The sequence below is a fragment of the Rhinopithecus roxellana genome, chromosome 5 (assembly GCF_007565055.1).
Source record: "Rhinopithecus roxellana isolate Shanxi Qingling chromosome 5, ASM756505v1, whole genome shotgun sequence".
Taxonomy (NCBI): Eukaryota; Metazoa; Chordata; class Mammalia; order Primates; family Cercopithecidae; genus Rhinopithecus; species Rhinopithecus roxellana.
In genome coordinates, this window is record NC_044553.1 from 158,847,453 (window position 1) to 158,865,317 (window position 17,865).

Sequence of the window (17,865 nt, forward strand, 5' to 3'; positions counted from 1 at the left end):
CTGATGTAACCTCAAGGTGGCGCAGTGGCACCAAATTTTGTCCTACCTGATTTTGTGAACTCAGACCAAAACTCCAGGATTTATTTGTATTTAAAATAAGAAAGGCTAGTTCAGAGTCCTGTTTACAACAGGCACTTATGAAATACTTGCTAACTGGTGTTACAGGTTGAGCATCCTTTATCCAAAATGCTTAGGAACAGTAACACTTTGGATTTTGAGGTTTTGCATATGCATAATGAGTTATCTTAGGGCTAGGACTCAGGTTTAAACACAAAATTTGAAATTAATTTATGTTTCATTACACCTTATACACATAGCCTGAAGGCAATTCTATACTTTTATTTTATTTTTTTGAAACAGGGTCTTGTTCTGTCACCGAAGTTGGATTGCAGCCTCGAATTCCTGGGCTGAAAGGATTCTACCTCTTCAGCCTCCCAAGTAGCTGGAACTGTAGGCATATGCCACCACGTCTGGCTAACTTTTTATTTTTTTAGAGACAGGGTGTTGCTTTGTTGCCCAGGCTGTTATACAATATTTTAAATAATTCTGTACATGAAACAAAGTTTTGACTGTGACCCCATCACATGAGTGTGTCATGTTAGCACTCAGATAGTTTCAGATTTTGGATTTTGGATGTTCAAGGATGCTCAATCTATAATCCATTTACAAGAAAGGACAAATATCTACAGGGTTGGGATAGGGGAGGACACTGAATTGAAAATGTTCTCGTAGAATTTAAAATAGCAAATATGTACAGTCTCGAACCAACTCCATGGAGATAAGTGATAGTTACCAGATCTGTTGTTCCTCACATACTCCTCCAGGGCATGGAAAGTTGAACCAATGATTTCATGTGTTCAGGTTACAGATCAGGTAATCCTTTTCCCAGATTGTAAGTGAAGAAGGACGTTGTTAGGGCCTTCACAAACTTAAAAGATCACAGAATTAATTTTTTTTAAGGAGTTTTTTTTTTTTTTTGGTAACAAAAGAGTGGTAGTAAATTAGCTCTTGCTTTTAAGGATTCACTTAAGTGGGCTTTTTTTTTTTTCAACTTTGACTTTTTAAAAAATGTCAATAGCTTTTGGTGTATAAGTGGTTTTTGGTTACATGGGTGAATTCTGAGATTTGAGTGCACCCCTCACCAGAGCAGTGTACGCTGTATCCAGTATGTAGTCTTTAATCCCACACCATTCTTTCCCCGCTCAGTCCCCAAAGTCCATTGTATCACTCTGTATGTCTTTGTATCCTCATAGCTTAGCTCCCACTTATAAGTGAGAACATACCCCATTTGATTTTCCATTCCTGAGTTACTTCACTCAGAATAGTGGCCCCCAGCTAGTTTTTTATAGGTTTTGTTTTTGTTTTTGTTTTTGTTTTGAGACAGCATTTCATTCTTGCCTCCTAGGCTGGAGTGCAATGGCACGATCTTGGCTCATTGCAACCTCCGCCTCCCTGGCTTAAGCAGTTCTCCTCCCTCAGCTTCCTGAGTAGCTGGGATTACAGGCGTCTGCCACCACACTTGGCTATTTTAAATCCAAGACAGAGTCTCGTTCTGTCACCTAGGCTGGAATGCAATGGCACAGTCATGGCTTACTGCAGCCTTGACCTTCTGGGCTCAAGTGATCTTCCTGCCTTTAGCCTCCCAAGTGGTTGGGACTATCGACACACACCACTATGCCTGGCTGATTTTGTTTTTTTGTTGGTTTGTTTGTTCATTTGTTTTTGATAGAGACAGGGTTTTGTCCATGTTGCCCAGGCTTAATTTTTTTATTTTTTGTAGAGAGAGTCTTACTGTGTTTCCTAGGGCTGGTCTTGAACTCCTGGACTCAAGCAGTTCTCCCACTTTGGCCTCTCAAAGTGCTGGGATTATAGGTGTGAGCCACCACACCCGGCTGATTTAGTATTCATTAAATATGAACCATCATGGAGGGGTGTGAGATGGGTAAAGCTAGGGACAAAAAGAAAATCTGTTTCTGAGATTTAAATTTATTTTCTAGTTTTTTTTTTTTTTTAGAGATGGAGTCTCGCTCTGTCACCTGGGCTGGAGTGCAGTGGCCGGATCTCAGCTCACTGCAAGCTCCACCTCCTGGGTTCACGCCATTCTCCTGCCTCTGCCTCCCGAGTAGCTGGGACTACAGGTGCCCGCCAGTTTTTTGTATTTTTTAGTAGAGACGGGGTTTCACCATGTTAGCCAGGATGGTCTTGATCTCCTGACCTCGTGATCCGCCCGTCTCGGCCTCCCAAAGTGCTGGGATTACAGGCTTGAGCCACCGCGCTCCGGCCATATTTTCTAGTTTTTTTAGGAACCCTTAATTTCTCACCCCCCTGCCACGAACAGATCTATAGGGAGTATTTGGAGAGAACGTTTTGACAAAAGTCCAAAGCCTGATTCAGTGGCAAAAGCAGATAGGTAAGTTACCAAACCAGGAGGCTCTCTGGATAGTAATTTCACATAGGGCTCTGCCAGACGGTTACCACATTACCAGGACACTTGGTACAAACGAGAACTTCCAAGCCCCCATCCAGAAGCAGGGTAACAGTATGAGAATATGTGGTGTTCCCATCTGTCCAGCAGGCCCTAGAAACTCTTTCCCCAAAGTAACTGGTGCTAATGGTTTGTTGTGTGTCCTTCCAGAGATATTTGATATTTAATGTCTATAAATCTTGATTTAAAAGGACTCTTCTGTACCCTTTAAAATGATACATTTTAAAGATCATTTATGTCAGTACTAATTGGACCCATTCTGTGTATAGAGATGGATATTTTAGGACACTCCTGTGTTCACAGCTCCTTTTTCATAAGGCACTTCATCATTGCAGCAGCTGCTTTTGGATATCTTCCCTTGCCTCTCATGAGGAGATTCGTCTGTGATTGTCTGAGTTGATTTTTTGTGTTTTTTTAAAGGGGTTGGAGTTAAGAACAGGTATGTGAATCACACAGATCATAGTGCCATTCTAAGCTACACCAGCTTATTAGCTATGAGAATGTAGGCAGCAACTCGATGTTTCTGAGCCTCAGCATCCTTATCTGTAAGATGGGAAGAGTGCTTCACAGTCTTTGGTACTTAGTGAATGCGAGTTGTCTCATTCTTTCTCCTTCATGGAAATGTATCATTTTAGTTTGGGTACCTATAAGGAAAGTATTTTAGGGACTATATGATTTATGCCAGTTGAGTCTACCCACTCCTACAAATCTGTCTGTCTCTCTTTTTCTTTTGATAAGAATGAAGCCAAGAAAAATTAAAGAAGATGATGCTCCAAGAACAATAGCTTGCCCTCATAAAGTAAGTAATGTTAGGGGGAGAGTGTTCATTAAACTGTTGATGAAGTTTTAGAGAGTTTATAAGAAATTTGCACTTCTGTTTCTGCTTTTGATAATTTAAATGAAGCAAAGAATTAGAATCTTTGGTTTCTAAATCCAAGAGATGAAGTTTTGTTATTTAGTAAAGTCCACTTAAATTTAAATACTGTTAAATGGGATGACTGCAGGGAGCCGATGCTTGATTACTGTGTTGACTCTACTGTTAGCGTTTCATTTCTTTTTGGATTATATTAACAAGTCAGTCTTAAGATCCTGGGTTGTGTCTCACCCTTGACCTTTATGGGAATGTAGGCTTGTAACTGAAATTTGGAAATTATTTTGGATGTTGCTAAAATAAGCCAAATAAAGACTTAATAATAATTTTGTGTTATTAGAGAGGCACTTAATTGTTTTCAAATGTAGTTAGTCTTTAAAATAAAAGGATAACCTGAAAAGTACTTTCGAGGTATTTGTTGGGGGCTGTTTTCAAACTTAATTGGATATAAGACTAACAGAAAAATCAAGTATCACATAGGTACAGAGAACAAAGTAGGAGAGATTGAGTGGAATAAAGAATGTTAAAAATGAACAATTGGAGCAGGCTACATTTAGTTTCATAGTCTCATCCCTGTAATGACTGTGCACTTCCTGTTGTTTGTCAGCGCTCTTCATGTGGCGATTTGAAATGTAAGCCTATCTCCATCAGGGCCAAAATAACAAGCATTTGAGAACAGTTAGGCCGGAAGTACCTGCCATCCCTTTAGCTTCTCTGTATACTTCTTAGTTTTCTTTATAATGGACACAGAATACTTGTACATATTTATGGGGTACCATGTGATGTTTCAATGCATGTATACATTGTGTACCAGTTAAATTTTTAAAATTTCCATTTTCTAAATGGAAATTCAACCTAGGGGTCAAGGCGGAAAAACTGTGGCTTCCCTCTCCCTTCTGCCTGTGAGCTGTCTAGTGACTTGTGCTGTCCTTCTGTCATGCTGTCTTATCATTTCCCCATTCACTCCATTACTGGGCAACAACTGCAGAAGAAATTGTTAAGGACATGCTTCTCGAGCGCCACACATCCATCTGCCTTTCCCGCCCTGCACTGGTATCAATTTGCCTGCTTCTTCCTTTTCCTAGTGTCTCACAAAATAAATTTCTTCTGTAGTTGCCATTCCTTGGAGACCCTCTTGCTTCTTTCTCTGTCAAGAAGGGGAAAGAGGCAAAGAGAGAAGAGGGAACAGTAGGCGATGGAGAATGACAGTCCATTGTTGCAGCACAGAATATGGGGCCACCAAAGGTAGTGGTGGACTACCGTCATTTTAACTCCATTTGCTTAGCAGTGCTTCTGTTACTTCATTTTGGGGGACATAGTCGGGTGAGGCGGCTGTGGTATAGCTGGAAGCCAGGGTGTTGGGTTCTATTCCCAGTTTGGCTACTACTAGTAGTGTGACCTTGGGCAAGTCTACTTAAAGACATCTCTAAGCCTCAGTTTCCTCATCTGTAAAACTAGGGTTTGCATTAGATGACTTTTTCAGCTGTCTGTTTTTTGTCTTAAATGATATTAATGTTCTACCGTAATACTAAGTAAAATTAAAATGGGAGGTTGGGGAGGTGGTTTTGTTTTAATACGTCAGTAAAGGCTGTTAAATGGTTGAATCCTTTCTAACAGTTTGCAATGTGAACCTCTAAGCTGCTTTCTCTGTTTTAAGGGCTGCACAAAGATGTTCAGGGATAACTCGGCCATGAGAAAACATCTGCACACCCACGGTCCCAGAGTCCACGTCTGTGCAGAATGTGGCAAAGCTTTTGTTGAGAGTTCAAAACTAAAACGACACCAACTGGTTCATACTGGAGAGAAGCCCTTTCAGGTAGAGCCAGTTCCCTCTCTTCCCCACACTGCCGTGCCTGTCTGAACACTGCAAGTGTAGGATGGTGTGGTGATGAGGCAGGAGGTGCCAGCCCAGAGATTCGGGGTCTTATTACTCCTTAGTGAGAAACGAAACTCCTGGGGAGTCGCTTGGAAGGGTTGCCGGGGATCTGGACTTCCTTGTCTATAACCTCTGTGGTGCTGGGTACGGAATGTATTGGTGTTGATGGAGTACACTTTATGGCAGGAGGAGAACAGGATTGATCAGGACCATACCTGAAACTCAATTTCTACTTCATTCATTACAGGATTGAAGTCATGTATTTTTGGTAGTTAATAGTACAATTACTAATTGATAAAGTTTCTAAAATTTTGTTGTATGAGTGTCAGTATAGGTAATATTTTGTCTTGTTTTTAGCCCATAAATAAGTGAAAGAACTAGCAGTCCAGTTAGTAAATCTAACATGGTTCTTTTTTTGACAACTGACACCAGAACCCTTAATCATTTGTATTTTACTGTTGCAAATGTTTACAGCAGCAGTAGAACTCTAGCCTGCATTTAGGAAGATTTGCCATTTTGCCAAATGTTTTAAACAGTTCATGAGGGCTGTCCTTGGGTTTTCGGGGTTGTCCAACCTGCCTGCTGATTCTAAAATATATCTACAAAGTTCACCCAGGGCAGGAATGAAAAGTGTTTGGTAAAATAAATAGGCTGTTCTCTAGCAAAGCAGTGAGCTACTTGACTCCCAGGGTCTGGTCAACGTTGCTGAGTGGGTTCATCTCTGGTCTTTCCTCGACAGTGCACGTTCGAAGGCTGTGGGAAACGCTTTTCACTGGACTTCAATTTGCGCACACATGTGCGAATCCATACCGGAGACAGGCCCTATGTGTGCCCCTTCGATGGTTGTAATAAGAAGTTTGCTCAGTCAACTAACCTGAAATCTCACATCTTAACACATGCTAAGGCCAAAAACAACCAGTGAAAAGAAGAGAGAAGACCCTTCTCGACCATGGGAAGCATCTTCCAGAAGTGTGATTGGGAATAAATATGCCTCTCCTTTGTATATTATTTCTAGGAAGAATTTTAAAAATGAATCCTACACACCTAAGGGACATGTTTTGATAAAGTAGTAAAAATAAAAAAAATAAAAAAAAAAAAACTTTACTAAGATGACATTGCTAAGATGCTCTATCTTGCTCTGTAATCTCGTTTCAAAAACACAGTGTTTTTGTAAAGTGTGGTCCCAACAGGAGGACAATTCATGAACTTCGCATCAAAAGACAATTCTTTATACAACAGTGCTAAAAATGGGACTTCTTTTCACATTCTTATAAATATGAAGCTCACCTGTTGCTTACAATTTTTTTAATTTTGTATTTTCCAAGTGTGCATATTGTACACTTTTTTGGGGATATGCTTAGTAATGCTATGTGTGATTTTTCTGGAGGTTGATAACTTTGCTTGCAGTAGATTTTCTTTAAAAGAATGGGCAGTTACATGCATACTTCAAAAGTATTTTCCTGTAAAAAAAAAAAAGTTATATAGGTTTTGTTTGCTATCTTAATTTTGGTTGTATTCTTTGATGTTAACACATTTTGTATAATTGTATCGTATAGCTGTATTGAATCATGTAGTATCAAATATTAGATGTGATTTAATAGTGTTAATCAATTTAAACCCATTTTAGTCACTTTTTTTTTCCCAAAAAATACTGCCAGATGCTGATGTTCAGTGTAATTTCTTTGCCTGTTCAGTTACAGAAAGTGGTGCTCAGTTGTAGAATGTATTGTACCTTTTAACACCTGATGTGTACATCCCATGTAACAGAAAGGGCAACAATAAAATAGCAATCCTAAAGCAAGAATATGGCAGAACAAGATCTGTAAGCACAGTCTTATTTTCTTTTGTTGTCCAGAATACTTATAATTCTTGAGCCTCCCAGAAATTGGAAGCTAAATAAAGCAACTCAAGTTTCCTTTATTTTGCACTCAATTACAGTGATTATTGATGAAAGCGATGCATGGATATTTTAATACTTCCTACATGTCCTGACATCTGAAGGAGAGTAGGTAACAGGCATCCCGAGTTCAGGAACTACCTCAGAACACCCCAGGCCAGGTTGGTCATAGGCTGTGATTTTAGCCCCCGGCAAGTGTGAGTGAAGCATCTACCACTGTGCAGCCTGAGCGCCTGTGTGAGGTCGGGTGCCACCTGGCAGTGGGGCACACAGAGGGAAGGCCAGGCCTGTCCATCACCCTGCCGCCTTCAGGGGCAGCTCCAGCAGGGCCTTGGCTTGTGTCGCTGGTTATTTGGTTTGAGAGCCCTTGTTCCTCCATCTGGTGGAGTCCTTATTAAATACTAGCAATGTGGCAATTGAGTACCAGTAGCATAATTTCATGTTTCTAAATGGACACTGGGTGCAAATCAGCAAGGTGATTAGATTATTAGAAAATTGTGCTCAATGAGTACCTCTCACATTGTAACCTCTTAAATGTACAATTACAATGTTGGATCTTACGGTCAAATAACAGACTTGAGAATATTTTATAAACTGCCATGATACAGCAAAATCTCATTTATTCAAAGTGCAAACATACTGTGTCTTTCTGTTTTGTGTATGCTTGACTGCAAGACAAATGACAAACTAGCTAATATCCGAGATTTATTTACAAACGGCCAGGGACTCCATCAGGTGAAACACATAGCCCGATGTCTTAGAGCTTCTCCATTGGTCCCATACAGGAGGACTGGAGACCTAATAACAGTGACCCTGTGGCTCTGGAATTTTGAAGTGCCTTTTGTGAATCATGAATGAAACATTTAACTTGAGACCCTTTAAAAAGTTATCCAGAATCTGTTACCCCTTGGGTAGTTTGATGGAACTCAGTTAAGCAGAAGACCCCAGCTGTTTTCTGGGTAAGCCAGGCTTTGCTGTATCTGGCAGTCAGGAGAGAGGTCAGCCCATGGTGGAGGTCTTCAGTGCCGAGGGCTCGGATGAGAACGTGTAGTTCTTTGACTTCGGCCTGAGCAGGGGCTTCTATGGATGCCTGCTTTGTGAGCACCCACACCTTCCCTCCCCACTGTCGGGTTGAGTAGCCCCAGCGTGGCTGTGTTAGGAGTCCTTTGCCCAGCATTGTGATGCACTGGAGCTTGGCCCTGGCACTGTCCTCAGGACCTTGCCCAAGGGCCCACCGCAGAGCATACCTATGTTATGGGGAGCCCCGCTGGCAGCCCCGAGAGCCATGCCATGGCCTGCAGGAGCCCGGCTCCTGTATGGATGAAGTCCCTCTTCCTCTGTGCCTTGATCCCTTGGGGGTGCCTTTGGTCATCTCTTCTGTTCTTTCCTGTCTCTGAAATAGTCATCACTCCCCTTGACTCTCTCTGTTCACGTCTTCTCAGTCTGCAGAGTTAACTTCTGTAAGGAGTTTAATCTGGGGTTCCAAGAAAACAAGTTCCTTGTTAACATAGCACTGACTTTGCAACAATAGGAAACTAACAAATGAGCAACAATATAAAGAGTAGAGGTAGTTCTCACTGGGTGTAACTTCAGTCCATTCTGCTTGTGGTTAGAATTTATAACTTTGCTAACGATGTAGTTTACTAAGGTTTGAAATGGTGTTCTAACAGCGAGTCCATTGTCTTGAGGATTAATATGATTTATAAGTAATACTGATAGACATATTTTCGTATATCTGAGCAGAAATAAATGCATGTTTCTAGCATATGTAATATAAAAACTCCAGAGGATAAGTTTACACTTAACAAGATGTTGTTTTCTATTTTTGAATTTCTTATTATTTCCCCCTTTTTGGTAGTGGGGTTGAGAGGGGGAGCATACTATTTGTATAAAGAACTGTCACCCCAGAGTGACATTTATTTTCCAAGATGACCCTGAACTCATGCTATTGGTTACATATGGTGTTTGTGTGCTTTGCCTAGTTTCAAGGCCTGAGGACTTGAGGAAAATCGGGATTTTTTTTTTTTTTTCTTTTTGGTTTTCATGTAAAAATTCTAAATGTCATTTATTTTGCTAAATAAGACCCTTTCACAGGATAGTGTGCGCTATGCCTGTCCATGTTTCCAAGCAGAGTTCCAGTTGGTGGTGTCTTCACAAGTAGATGAGAATCACTTCCAGTCGGGGGAAGCCTGCCTGAGCAGTGTTTTGAGATTGCGTACATTGGAGAACTGCCCCCGTCCGTTTGCACTCTGCCTTGCAAAACTTACTATGGAGACGTGCTGCAGATTGGTCTCAGACCAGAGTTTATGTTTGTGGCACAGGAAAACCTGACCTCCTAAAGGAAGTTTTTGAATTGGAAACCTGATCATTCTACCCACCTCCCACCCCCACTATAGGCAGAGAGAGTTGATTGCTTCCAGGGTCTCTGACTTCTGTGACCTGGAAATCAGCCTGGCTTGGGAAATTCATGTTGTTGATCTTTAATTCTTTAAGTTTCTTCTATTTTCTTGACATCGGACCCCCAGCAAGAGTAAGGATACCAGAGGTGAAAACAGTGGTGAGAGCCAGGCTGCTCACAGACACCTACCTACTTGATGCCTGCTCTGCTGGCTTGCTGAAGCCAACTCTGAGTCACAGGGTTGCCTTAGACCCTAGGCTGTAGGGGGCAACTGTCTGGCTCCGGGCCCTTTGTCTTGGATCGGCTGACAGTAATGTGATCACAGCATTTCTTCAGAGTTCAGGCCCAGCAGGTCCTGGCAAGTGCATTCTACTCGAACTTTTAACCCAAGTGGTGGGGAAGGAAGTCGAAACCCCAACCTGCACTTTCTTGGGGTTCTGGCCATGCACTTCTTAGCCTGCTCTCTGACTTTACAGGACAAAAGGTACCCTACGCCTTCAGAATCATACTTACCTGCACGGCAGCATCTGACTGGATGGCTAGCTAGGTCTCATCCACCCCATATTACTGACCCTTGATTTATGTTGTTACTGCTCAGGTTATGCTCAGATGCCCTGGTTGCCTGAAGATGGTTTAAGTGCAGGCCCTTCAGACAAGTCACGTCAGGCAGGAGAGGGCTGGTGTCTAACCCACAAGAGGACAGATTTGTGGCCAAGAGGCTTCCTGGCATCCACCCCAGGCCCGAGGGATCAGTGTGGTGTCAGAGAGGATCTTTAAGCTGGGACTGTATTGAGGGTTAATGGGAAGTATGGGCAGCAGGTACTTGACACATATCACCCAGGGCCCTTATAAAATCTGGAACGGAGCCTTTAAGTTGAGCGTTAGCATCAGGTCAGCAGGCAAAGCAAACCTCCCACCTGGGTGCTGTAAGGTGGGAGCTGACACATGGAGAGCTTGGTCCTGGCTGAGCAGGCACCCAGCCCCATGTTCCCCACCAGCATTCTGGATGTCAGAGGAGAGTGTATATGATAGTGTCACATTCATCTGAAGCACACTGATTGATTTTCCACAGGTGTGGCAAGTTCGATCAAATTGACCGCTTTTCATGAGACACCCAGACGCTGTAAAAAAACCACTGGGATGTGTTGAGGAGGGGGCAGTTTGCTGTGCTCTGTTCTATCTGCTGCTATCTCTGGGGGCCGCATAATGTCCACGCACATCATGGAGGGGAGAAAGGCATCAGTACCAAACGGAGTAACCTCTTTTTTCTACAATGTCCATACCCGACATGTGAGGCTCTATTATCAACAGGTGGTGAGAAAAATTCTGTTTTTATTCGCTTTCTGGTAACTTCTGTAGGCCCTGGCTCAAGGACTTAGCATTTCGTCTCATGTACATCTTTTTCTTAAGTGTTCTTTGCCATTTCTGGAATTGTCCTTGGTTTTTCCTTAGCTCATAGGTCATAGATGCAGAAATATAGTATTTAAGGCATCCGCATCCAGCATCAGATGGCTTTGCATCCAGAAAAACATTGATAACTCAGTTTGAAGCACCAAGCATGTGTAATATGGCTCTATAAAATATAATAAATGCATAATGTTAAGCTTTTTAATGCCTGTGGTTCTTGTTTGTTCCTCAGTCCTCTAAGCTGCTTCTTTAGTGTTTCATTGCACATGAAACCAGGCCATGAACCCTTCCTGGTCTTAAGAGTTGCCTGAACTGCCTGGGGCAGTTCTTGTGGCTTGCTTTCTCACACAGGAATGGGAACTCCCAGGATTTGGTCTCTCACCAGCAGGCAATGCTTCTGTAACCTTTCAGCTCCAAGGTGGGCTCAGGAGCCAGAGGGTGTTTTAAAGAGAGCCTCACCTACTGTTCAGAAAGCACAGCCCAGTGAAATGCCCATGCAGCCAGACCTATGAGCCCATGTCAGCCCTGGAAGCTCCAGAGCTAACTGGGATGAACTCACAAGAACTGGTCCAAATACACTGAGAGCTACTTAGGATTTAGCCAAAAGCAAAATGCAGAGCAGAGCTTCTTCGCCCCGGCCGGGGCCTTGGTGTCTGATGTTCTGCAGAGCAAGGTTCAGAGCAAGGCGTGACATTCATTATTACTTGGATACATGTGACTCCCTTTTTGCTAGTGACAGAAGGGGCTGCTGACAGAATGCTGCTGAGGTGGCAAGTCACAGGCCTGTGCAAGCCCAGAACTGCTGAGTGAAGGCCCTAGGTAGGGCTGAGCTGGGCAAGAGCCTGGGTGGAAAATCTGTAGATTTTACATGGGAAGGAACTAAGGCTTTGGAATTGCTTTTTTTTTTTTTTTTTTCCTCCCAGGCTGGAGCACAGTGGCACGATCTCAGCTCACTGCAACTTCCGTCTCCTGGGTTCAAGCGATTCTCCTGCCTCAGCCTCCTTCCTGAGTAGCTGGGATTACAAGTGTACAGGTGTGTGCCACCTCACCCGGCTAATTTTGTATTTTTAGTGGAGATGGGGGTTTCACAATGTTGGCCAGGATGGTCTTGAACTTCTGACCTCGTAATCCACCCGCCTCAGCCTCCCAAAGTGCTGGGATTACGGGCATGAGCCACCGCGCCCAGCCTGGAATTGCTTTCTTTAGAAACCCCTAGATAAAGATGAAACCAGCATCTCTCCTTTATACTTGCCAGTGTCTCTGCCTGGCTGTAATTTTTTGTTTTTTTTCTTGGTAAGAGACAGGGTCTTGCTATCATCTAGTCCAGAGTGCAGTGGCACGATCATAGCTCACTGCAGCCTTGAATTCCTGGGCTCCACTGGTCCTCCTGCCTTGGCCTCTCAAGTAGCTGCGATTACAGTGAGCCACCATGCGCAGCCCGTAACATTTGTTGAGAATACAGATGGATCCAGTGCCCTCCTCCAAACCACCCTTTGATGAATTAGCTAGCAATATCACCATGCTGTGAGAGAGGAACAGGCTCAGATTTATTTGCAAAGTCCAGGCAGCCAGAATTCAAAGCCCAAGTCTGCCTGGCTTCCAGAGTACTCTGCTTGCCACTGGCTCCTTAGCCTGAATTCTCCTGTCCCCTTTCAAAAAAGTCCTGGCCCTTGTTTATGGAGCAGTGCATCGGCCTCCCTGGTGTGCGGCCCTTTCTGTACTGGCGCAGTGGTGCCTCCTGGCCTTGGAAGGGCCCTCAGGGCTCCCCGACTGCCTGCCATTGCGGCCGTTCCCCTCGGGCCTTGCTGACCTCCCCACACTGGGCCTTTCTGCTAACGGGGTCTCTCAGCACTTGATTTGAACTGCAGCGGTTCCCCACTTCCTACCGAAAAATCCAATCCCACCCACGCTCAGAGCCCAGTCCTGGCTTTATCTCATTTTTCAGCCTTTCCTAATCGATCACCTCTTGTCCTTTCCCTCCCCTCCCTCTTGGAGTTTTCGTTTCCAAAGCTTACCTCTCCACCTCCATGGGCACTGATGCGATCAATGCAGTTATGTGCCAGACCCTGTTTTAGGCAGGAATGGCATTGCCCTACTGGCACTGGCATGACATCTGGAGGAAGTAGGGTAAGGCTGTGATAAATAAGGGCTAGGGGCCAGGCGCTGTGGCTCATGACTGTAATCCCAGCACTTCTGGAGGCTGAAGCGGGCAGATCACCTGAGGTCGGGAGTTTGAGACCAGCCTGACCAACATGGAGAAACACCTCCCTACCAAAAATACAAACTTAGCTGGGTGTGGTGGCACATGCCTCTAATCCCAGCTACTCGGGAGGCTGAGGCAGGAGAATCGCTTGAACCAGGGAGACGGAGGTTGCCGCGAGCTGAGATCGCACCACTGCACTCCAGTCTGGGCGACAGAGTGAGACTCCGTCTCAAAAAAATAAAAAATAGGCCGGGCGCGGTGGCTCACGCCTGTAATCCCAGCACTTTGGGAGGCCGAGGCGGGCGGATCACGAGGTCAGGAGATCGAGACCATCCTGGCTAACACGGTGAAACCCCGTCTGTACTAAAAATACAAAAAATTAGCCGGGCGTGGTGGCGGGCGCCTATAGTCCCAGCTACTCGGGAGGCTGAGGCAGGAGAATGGCGTGAACCCGGGAGGCGGAGATGGCAGTGAGCCGAGATCGCGCCACTGCACTCTAGCCTGGGCAACAGAGCGAGACTCCGTCTCAAAAAACAAAAAATAAAAATAGGGGCTAGGGAGGGAGAAGAGGCAGGACGGGGTATGAGCACGCTCCTCAGGTGTGTGCATGGCTTCTTGCCTTGGCCTGCCACGTGCGTCTGTACCCGACTTTAGGAATATCCCGGTCGCTGGTGGCCATCCCTAGCCACTGCACGCCTGGCCTTTGCCAGCACTTAGCGCGGGCAGCCCCGCCCGCCCCCAGACCCTTCTGGGGTCTTGGGCCGCGCCTTTGCCCCAGCCCTTCCCTGCCACCCTGCAGTGCTCCATGGCCTGTCCGCCACGCTGCTGTGGCGGGCGGCGGGCGACCCCGGGGGCCTTCAGACCCGCGCCTGGGCCTCCGCCCGCAGGGTGCGCCGCCGCCGCAGGCCGCAGAAGAGCGCTGTTCCGGTCGGCCCCGGAGCTGGGCCGCGTCCGCTGTGGGGAGGGGCTGCGCGTGCGCAGCGCGGAGGGGCCGGACCTCGCCGGGACCCGAGGCGCGGTGGGGGCTGTCCAGCAGCCCTGAGTGTCGGGTTCCCTCGAGCCGCCGCCGCTTACGAGCGTCCCCCGCGCGGAGTGAGCTCAGCGCCACGGGGGCGCGGAGATTCAGGGCCCGAAAGACGCGGAAGGAGGCTGCGTGCACCCCGCCTGCCCGAGGCCTCGGGCGGAGGACACTCCCGCCGCCAGGGCCGCAGGGACGCGGGGCAGGGCGGTGCGGCGGCGACGCCCGAGGAGAGAGGGGCCACATACTACGAGGCCCCCGCTGAACAAGGTCCTGGGACACGCTCCCCCACCAACCTGATGGAGCAGCGCCCCCTGGAGGACGGGGTGGGCGAGGCCGCCGTCTTGGGATTAGGGGGCGGGCCCGGGAAGCGGTGAGACAGGGCCTTGGGGTGCCGGCCCGAAGGGACGTCCTGGAGCCCTCCAAGCTGGGGCTGCTTTTCCTCTCTCCTCATACTACAGATGTGGCGGGGGCTCCTACCATCACCTTGCCTGTAGGTGCTGGAGCAACTCCTGCCGCCCCAGCCCCTCTCCAGCCCATCACCGCTTCACCCTCTGCCCCCAAAGCGTGTTCTGGCCTCACAGTGTACATTGTCTTCCCTGGCCCGTCTCTGTATTGCCTGGCAAAACCCAACCTGGCCCTGTACTCAGCAGCCTCTGCCCTCACGCATTCATTCACTCATTCATTCAGCATGCTGACTTTGCACCCCTGGCTCTCATGGAGCTAAGGTAGAGGTTGGGGAGATAAACAAGAAACCGGCCAGTACTGTCACCACAACAAACAGAGCTCACCATGTTCCCGTGTCTGCTCTTTGTCCTGTGTCCTGACCATCCCCGAGGACATTCAAGCCAAATCTGAACTTACTCGTTCACCCAAACTTTGTGGGACATCATTACAGCTGGCATGGTGTCAGCTGGCCTGGCAGAGCATGGTTGGGGAGGGTGTTGCTTGCAGAGGGGCACTGGTGGGGGGGGGCTGGCATTCCCCACGAGCCTGGGGGAGGTCAAGTTGGAGGAGAGCGAGGCTGAGCAAGGAGCCGCTGGAGCACAGGCCCATTCCCTTCAGCCTCTGCCCTGTCTCTGTTGTGCCCTGATCAAGGTGGACACTGGCCCCACCAAGCCTTTCCCAGTTCCCTGGGAAGTGGCCTCTGGACCCAGCAATGCATCTGCCTCTCCATGGGTGGGTACCATGAGGTCAGGGGTGTGTGAGCAAGAAGCAGCAAGGAAGCTGAGACCCGGGAGCAGGGGTCCTGGACCCTGGCCCTAGCCAGGCCCCCTCTGGTGCTTGCACTGCCGCTCCAGGGTTGCCGGCCCCAGCTGATCCTGCTGAAGGGCGAAGGATGGACTGACCGGCTCCCAGCACTGGCTCCAGCACCAGCTAGCCGTGTGGCCTTGGACGGGGGTCCTCCCCAACTGGTATCCTGCACTGCAAAATGGGAGTGCCAGCACCAACCTTGTAGGGCTGTTGGGAGGATGAAGGGATGGGTGTGCAAAGGGCTAGGCCATCCCTAGAGTCACAAGAACGTGCCCAGCACAAGGAGGGCTGGTCAAGGTCCCAGGTCAGTGTGGCCTCACAGGTGCTTTTTATGAGAAATGACTCACTAAAGGCTCAGGCCGGTGATGAGAGGGGCACAAGGAGGTTTACGCTCCGTTTGCTCCGGACACCTGATGTCCAAAGGGATCAAAAGAAAAGGGAAGGGGAAGTCTGTGTGCAAACCTGGTGTGGGCTCTGAGATTGGAAAATCAGTTTCTCAGATTTGGACTCTCCAAAATGCCACTGCTTTGCCTGAAGTCTGCACCAAGGACCTGAGAACCAGCCCTCACGAGGCCTGTCCCCTTCTTTCTGCCCTTCCACGCTTTAAGCCTCCCTCTTTCCCATCCCAGAGACAAATGCCTTGGCAGTGCCATTTCGTAGCCCTTTCCCTTAAGGGGTCAAGGAAGGAGCCATAAACTCCAGATCCATGCGGAGTTCAGACTCTAGCTCCTGCCACATAGTTTTGCCTCCCTTGGGCGCACCCCCGACACCTCCAAGGGCTTCTTCTGCCGTTTATTCCCCAGAGTGGTCTCACTCACCTGCCACTGGACTCCCCTGCCCCATTCCTGGCCTCAAGGTGTCCTTTGGCTCAGACACCCTCATGGCCTCTGCCCGCCACCCTGGCCTGCCTCTTATTGCCTCCTAACCTCCTGTGGGGTCTCCAAAGCATAAATTGGATCTTGTCACTCCCCTGGGTAAAACCTGCTCACAGCTGCTGATACAATGAAATAAACTCAGTTCTGCATGGCGGCTGGTGGTGCATTTGGCTGCAAATGACAGGAACAGTGTGCTGAATGAGAGGGATATGACCAGCCTTCCAAGGCCAGGCTGACTCGGTGGCTTACGGCCGTGGTCTCTCCCACTGCACCTCCAGGCATCCTATCCCGTTTTCAGTGGGAGGCAGAGAGCAAGGTCAGAGATCAGAGGTCAAGCGGTGTGCCACAGTGTGTTTTACCTGTTTCACAGCTTTCTCAGAAGCTGTCAAGACATATGGCCAGCTCCGGCCGCAAGACAGTCTGGGGGCCGGGTGCGGTGGCTCATGCCTGTAATCTCAGCACTTTGGGAGGCCAAGGTGGGCGGATCACCTGAAATCAGGAGTTCGAGACCAGCCTGGCCAACATGGTGAAACCCCATCTCTACTAAAAATACAAAAAATCAGAAGGGCGTTGGTGGCTGCGCCTATAATCTCAGCTACTCAGGAGGCTGAGGCAGGAGAATTGCTTGAACCTGGGAGGTGGAGGTTGCAGTGAGCCAAGATGATGCCATTGCACTCCAGCCTGGGCGAAAAGAGTGAAACTCTATCTAAAAAAAAAAGACAGTCTGGGAAGGTGTTTTGATTGGACATACTGAAGCCCAGAACAAGTTGAGATTTCAAGAGCAGTTGGTACTTAGGAGGATCTGCCACTGTCCTCAAGGAACTGCCATGTGGCCCTGCTGTCCTCCAGGCCCTGCCTCGCCTCCCTTCCCAGCCCCCACTGACCCCTTCCACCTTGGGACCTTGGCTACATCTGCCCTTCCAGCTACAGCCTTGTGGTCCCTCTGCGGCCCCGTCTGCTGCTACTCTTCCTCTAAGACTCTGCTCAGACGTGTCTCCCAGTTACTTTCCCAAACCTGACTGGAAAAGCAAATCAAGCAAAGTTTATCCAGTGAAATATGCCATGCAGCTGTCAGCAGGAAGGAGGACAGTTCAGACACACTGATACAGAGCCCTGTTGAGGGTTGGATTGTGGCCCCAAAAAGATCCTTTGAAGTCATAACTCCAGGCAACTGAATTTGGCCTGATTTGGAACCTGGTCTCTGCAGATGTTTTTAGTTAAGATGAAGTCATACTAGCGTAGGGTAGGCCCTTAATCCCATGTGACTGGTTCCCTTATACAAAGAGAAGACATGGAGACACAGACATACAGGAGAAGGGGGCAAGAGATGGAGGCAGCGATCAGGGTGATGCGCTTGTGAGCCCAGGGAGCCAAGGATTGCCGGCCGCCACCAGAAGCTTGGAAGAAGCAGGGAACAGTTCATCCTTCAGAGCCCCCCAGACGAACCAACCCTGCCTGCAGCTAGAGTGTGGCCCTCAGAACTCCCAGAGGACACTTGGCTATTGTTTAGCCACAGTGTGTGGTGTTTTGTTACAGCAGCCCTAGGAGACGGATGCAATCTCCAGGATCACTGTCAAGTGA

The 17,865-nt window shown here is 47.6% G+C and overlaps 1 protein-coding gene across 1 annotated transcript in view; it reads left to right on the forward strand.

The window, feature by feature from the left end:
- The window catches only part of YY1 (YY1 transcription factor), a 45,596-nt gene extending 34,461 nt beyond the window's left edge, over positions 1-11,135 (forward strand). The window contains exons 3-5 of the mRNA XM_030931020.1: positions 3,224-3,284; positions 5,014-5,172; positions 5,972-11,135. Coding sequence (XP_030786880.1) covers positions 3,224-3,284; positions 5,014-5,172; positions 5,972-6,154 — 403 coding nt within the window. The 3' untranslated portion in view covers positions 6,155-11,135. The remainder of the gene's footprint in view (positions 1-3,223; positions 3,285-5,013; positions 5,173-5,971) is intronic.
- The last annotated feature ends 6,730 nt before the right edge of the window (positions 11,136-17,865 follow it).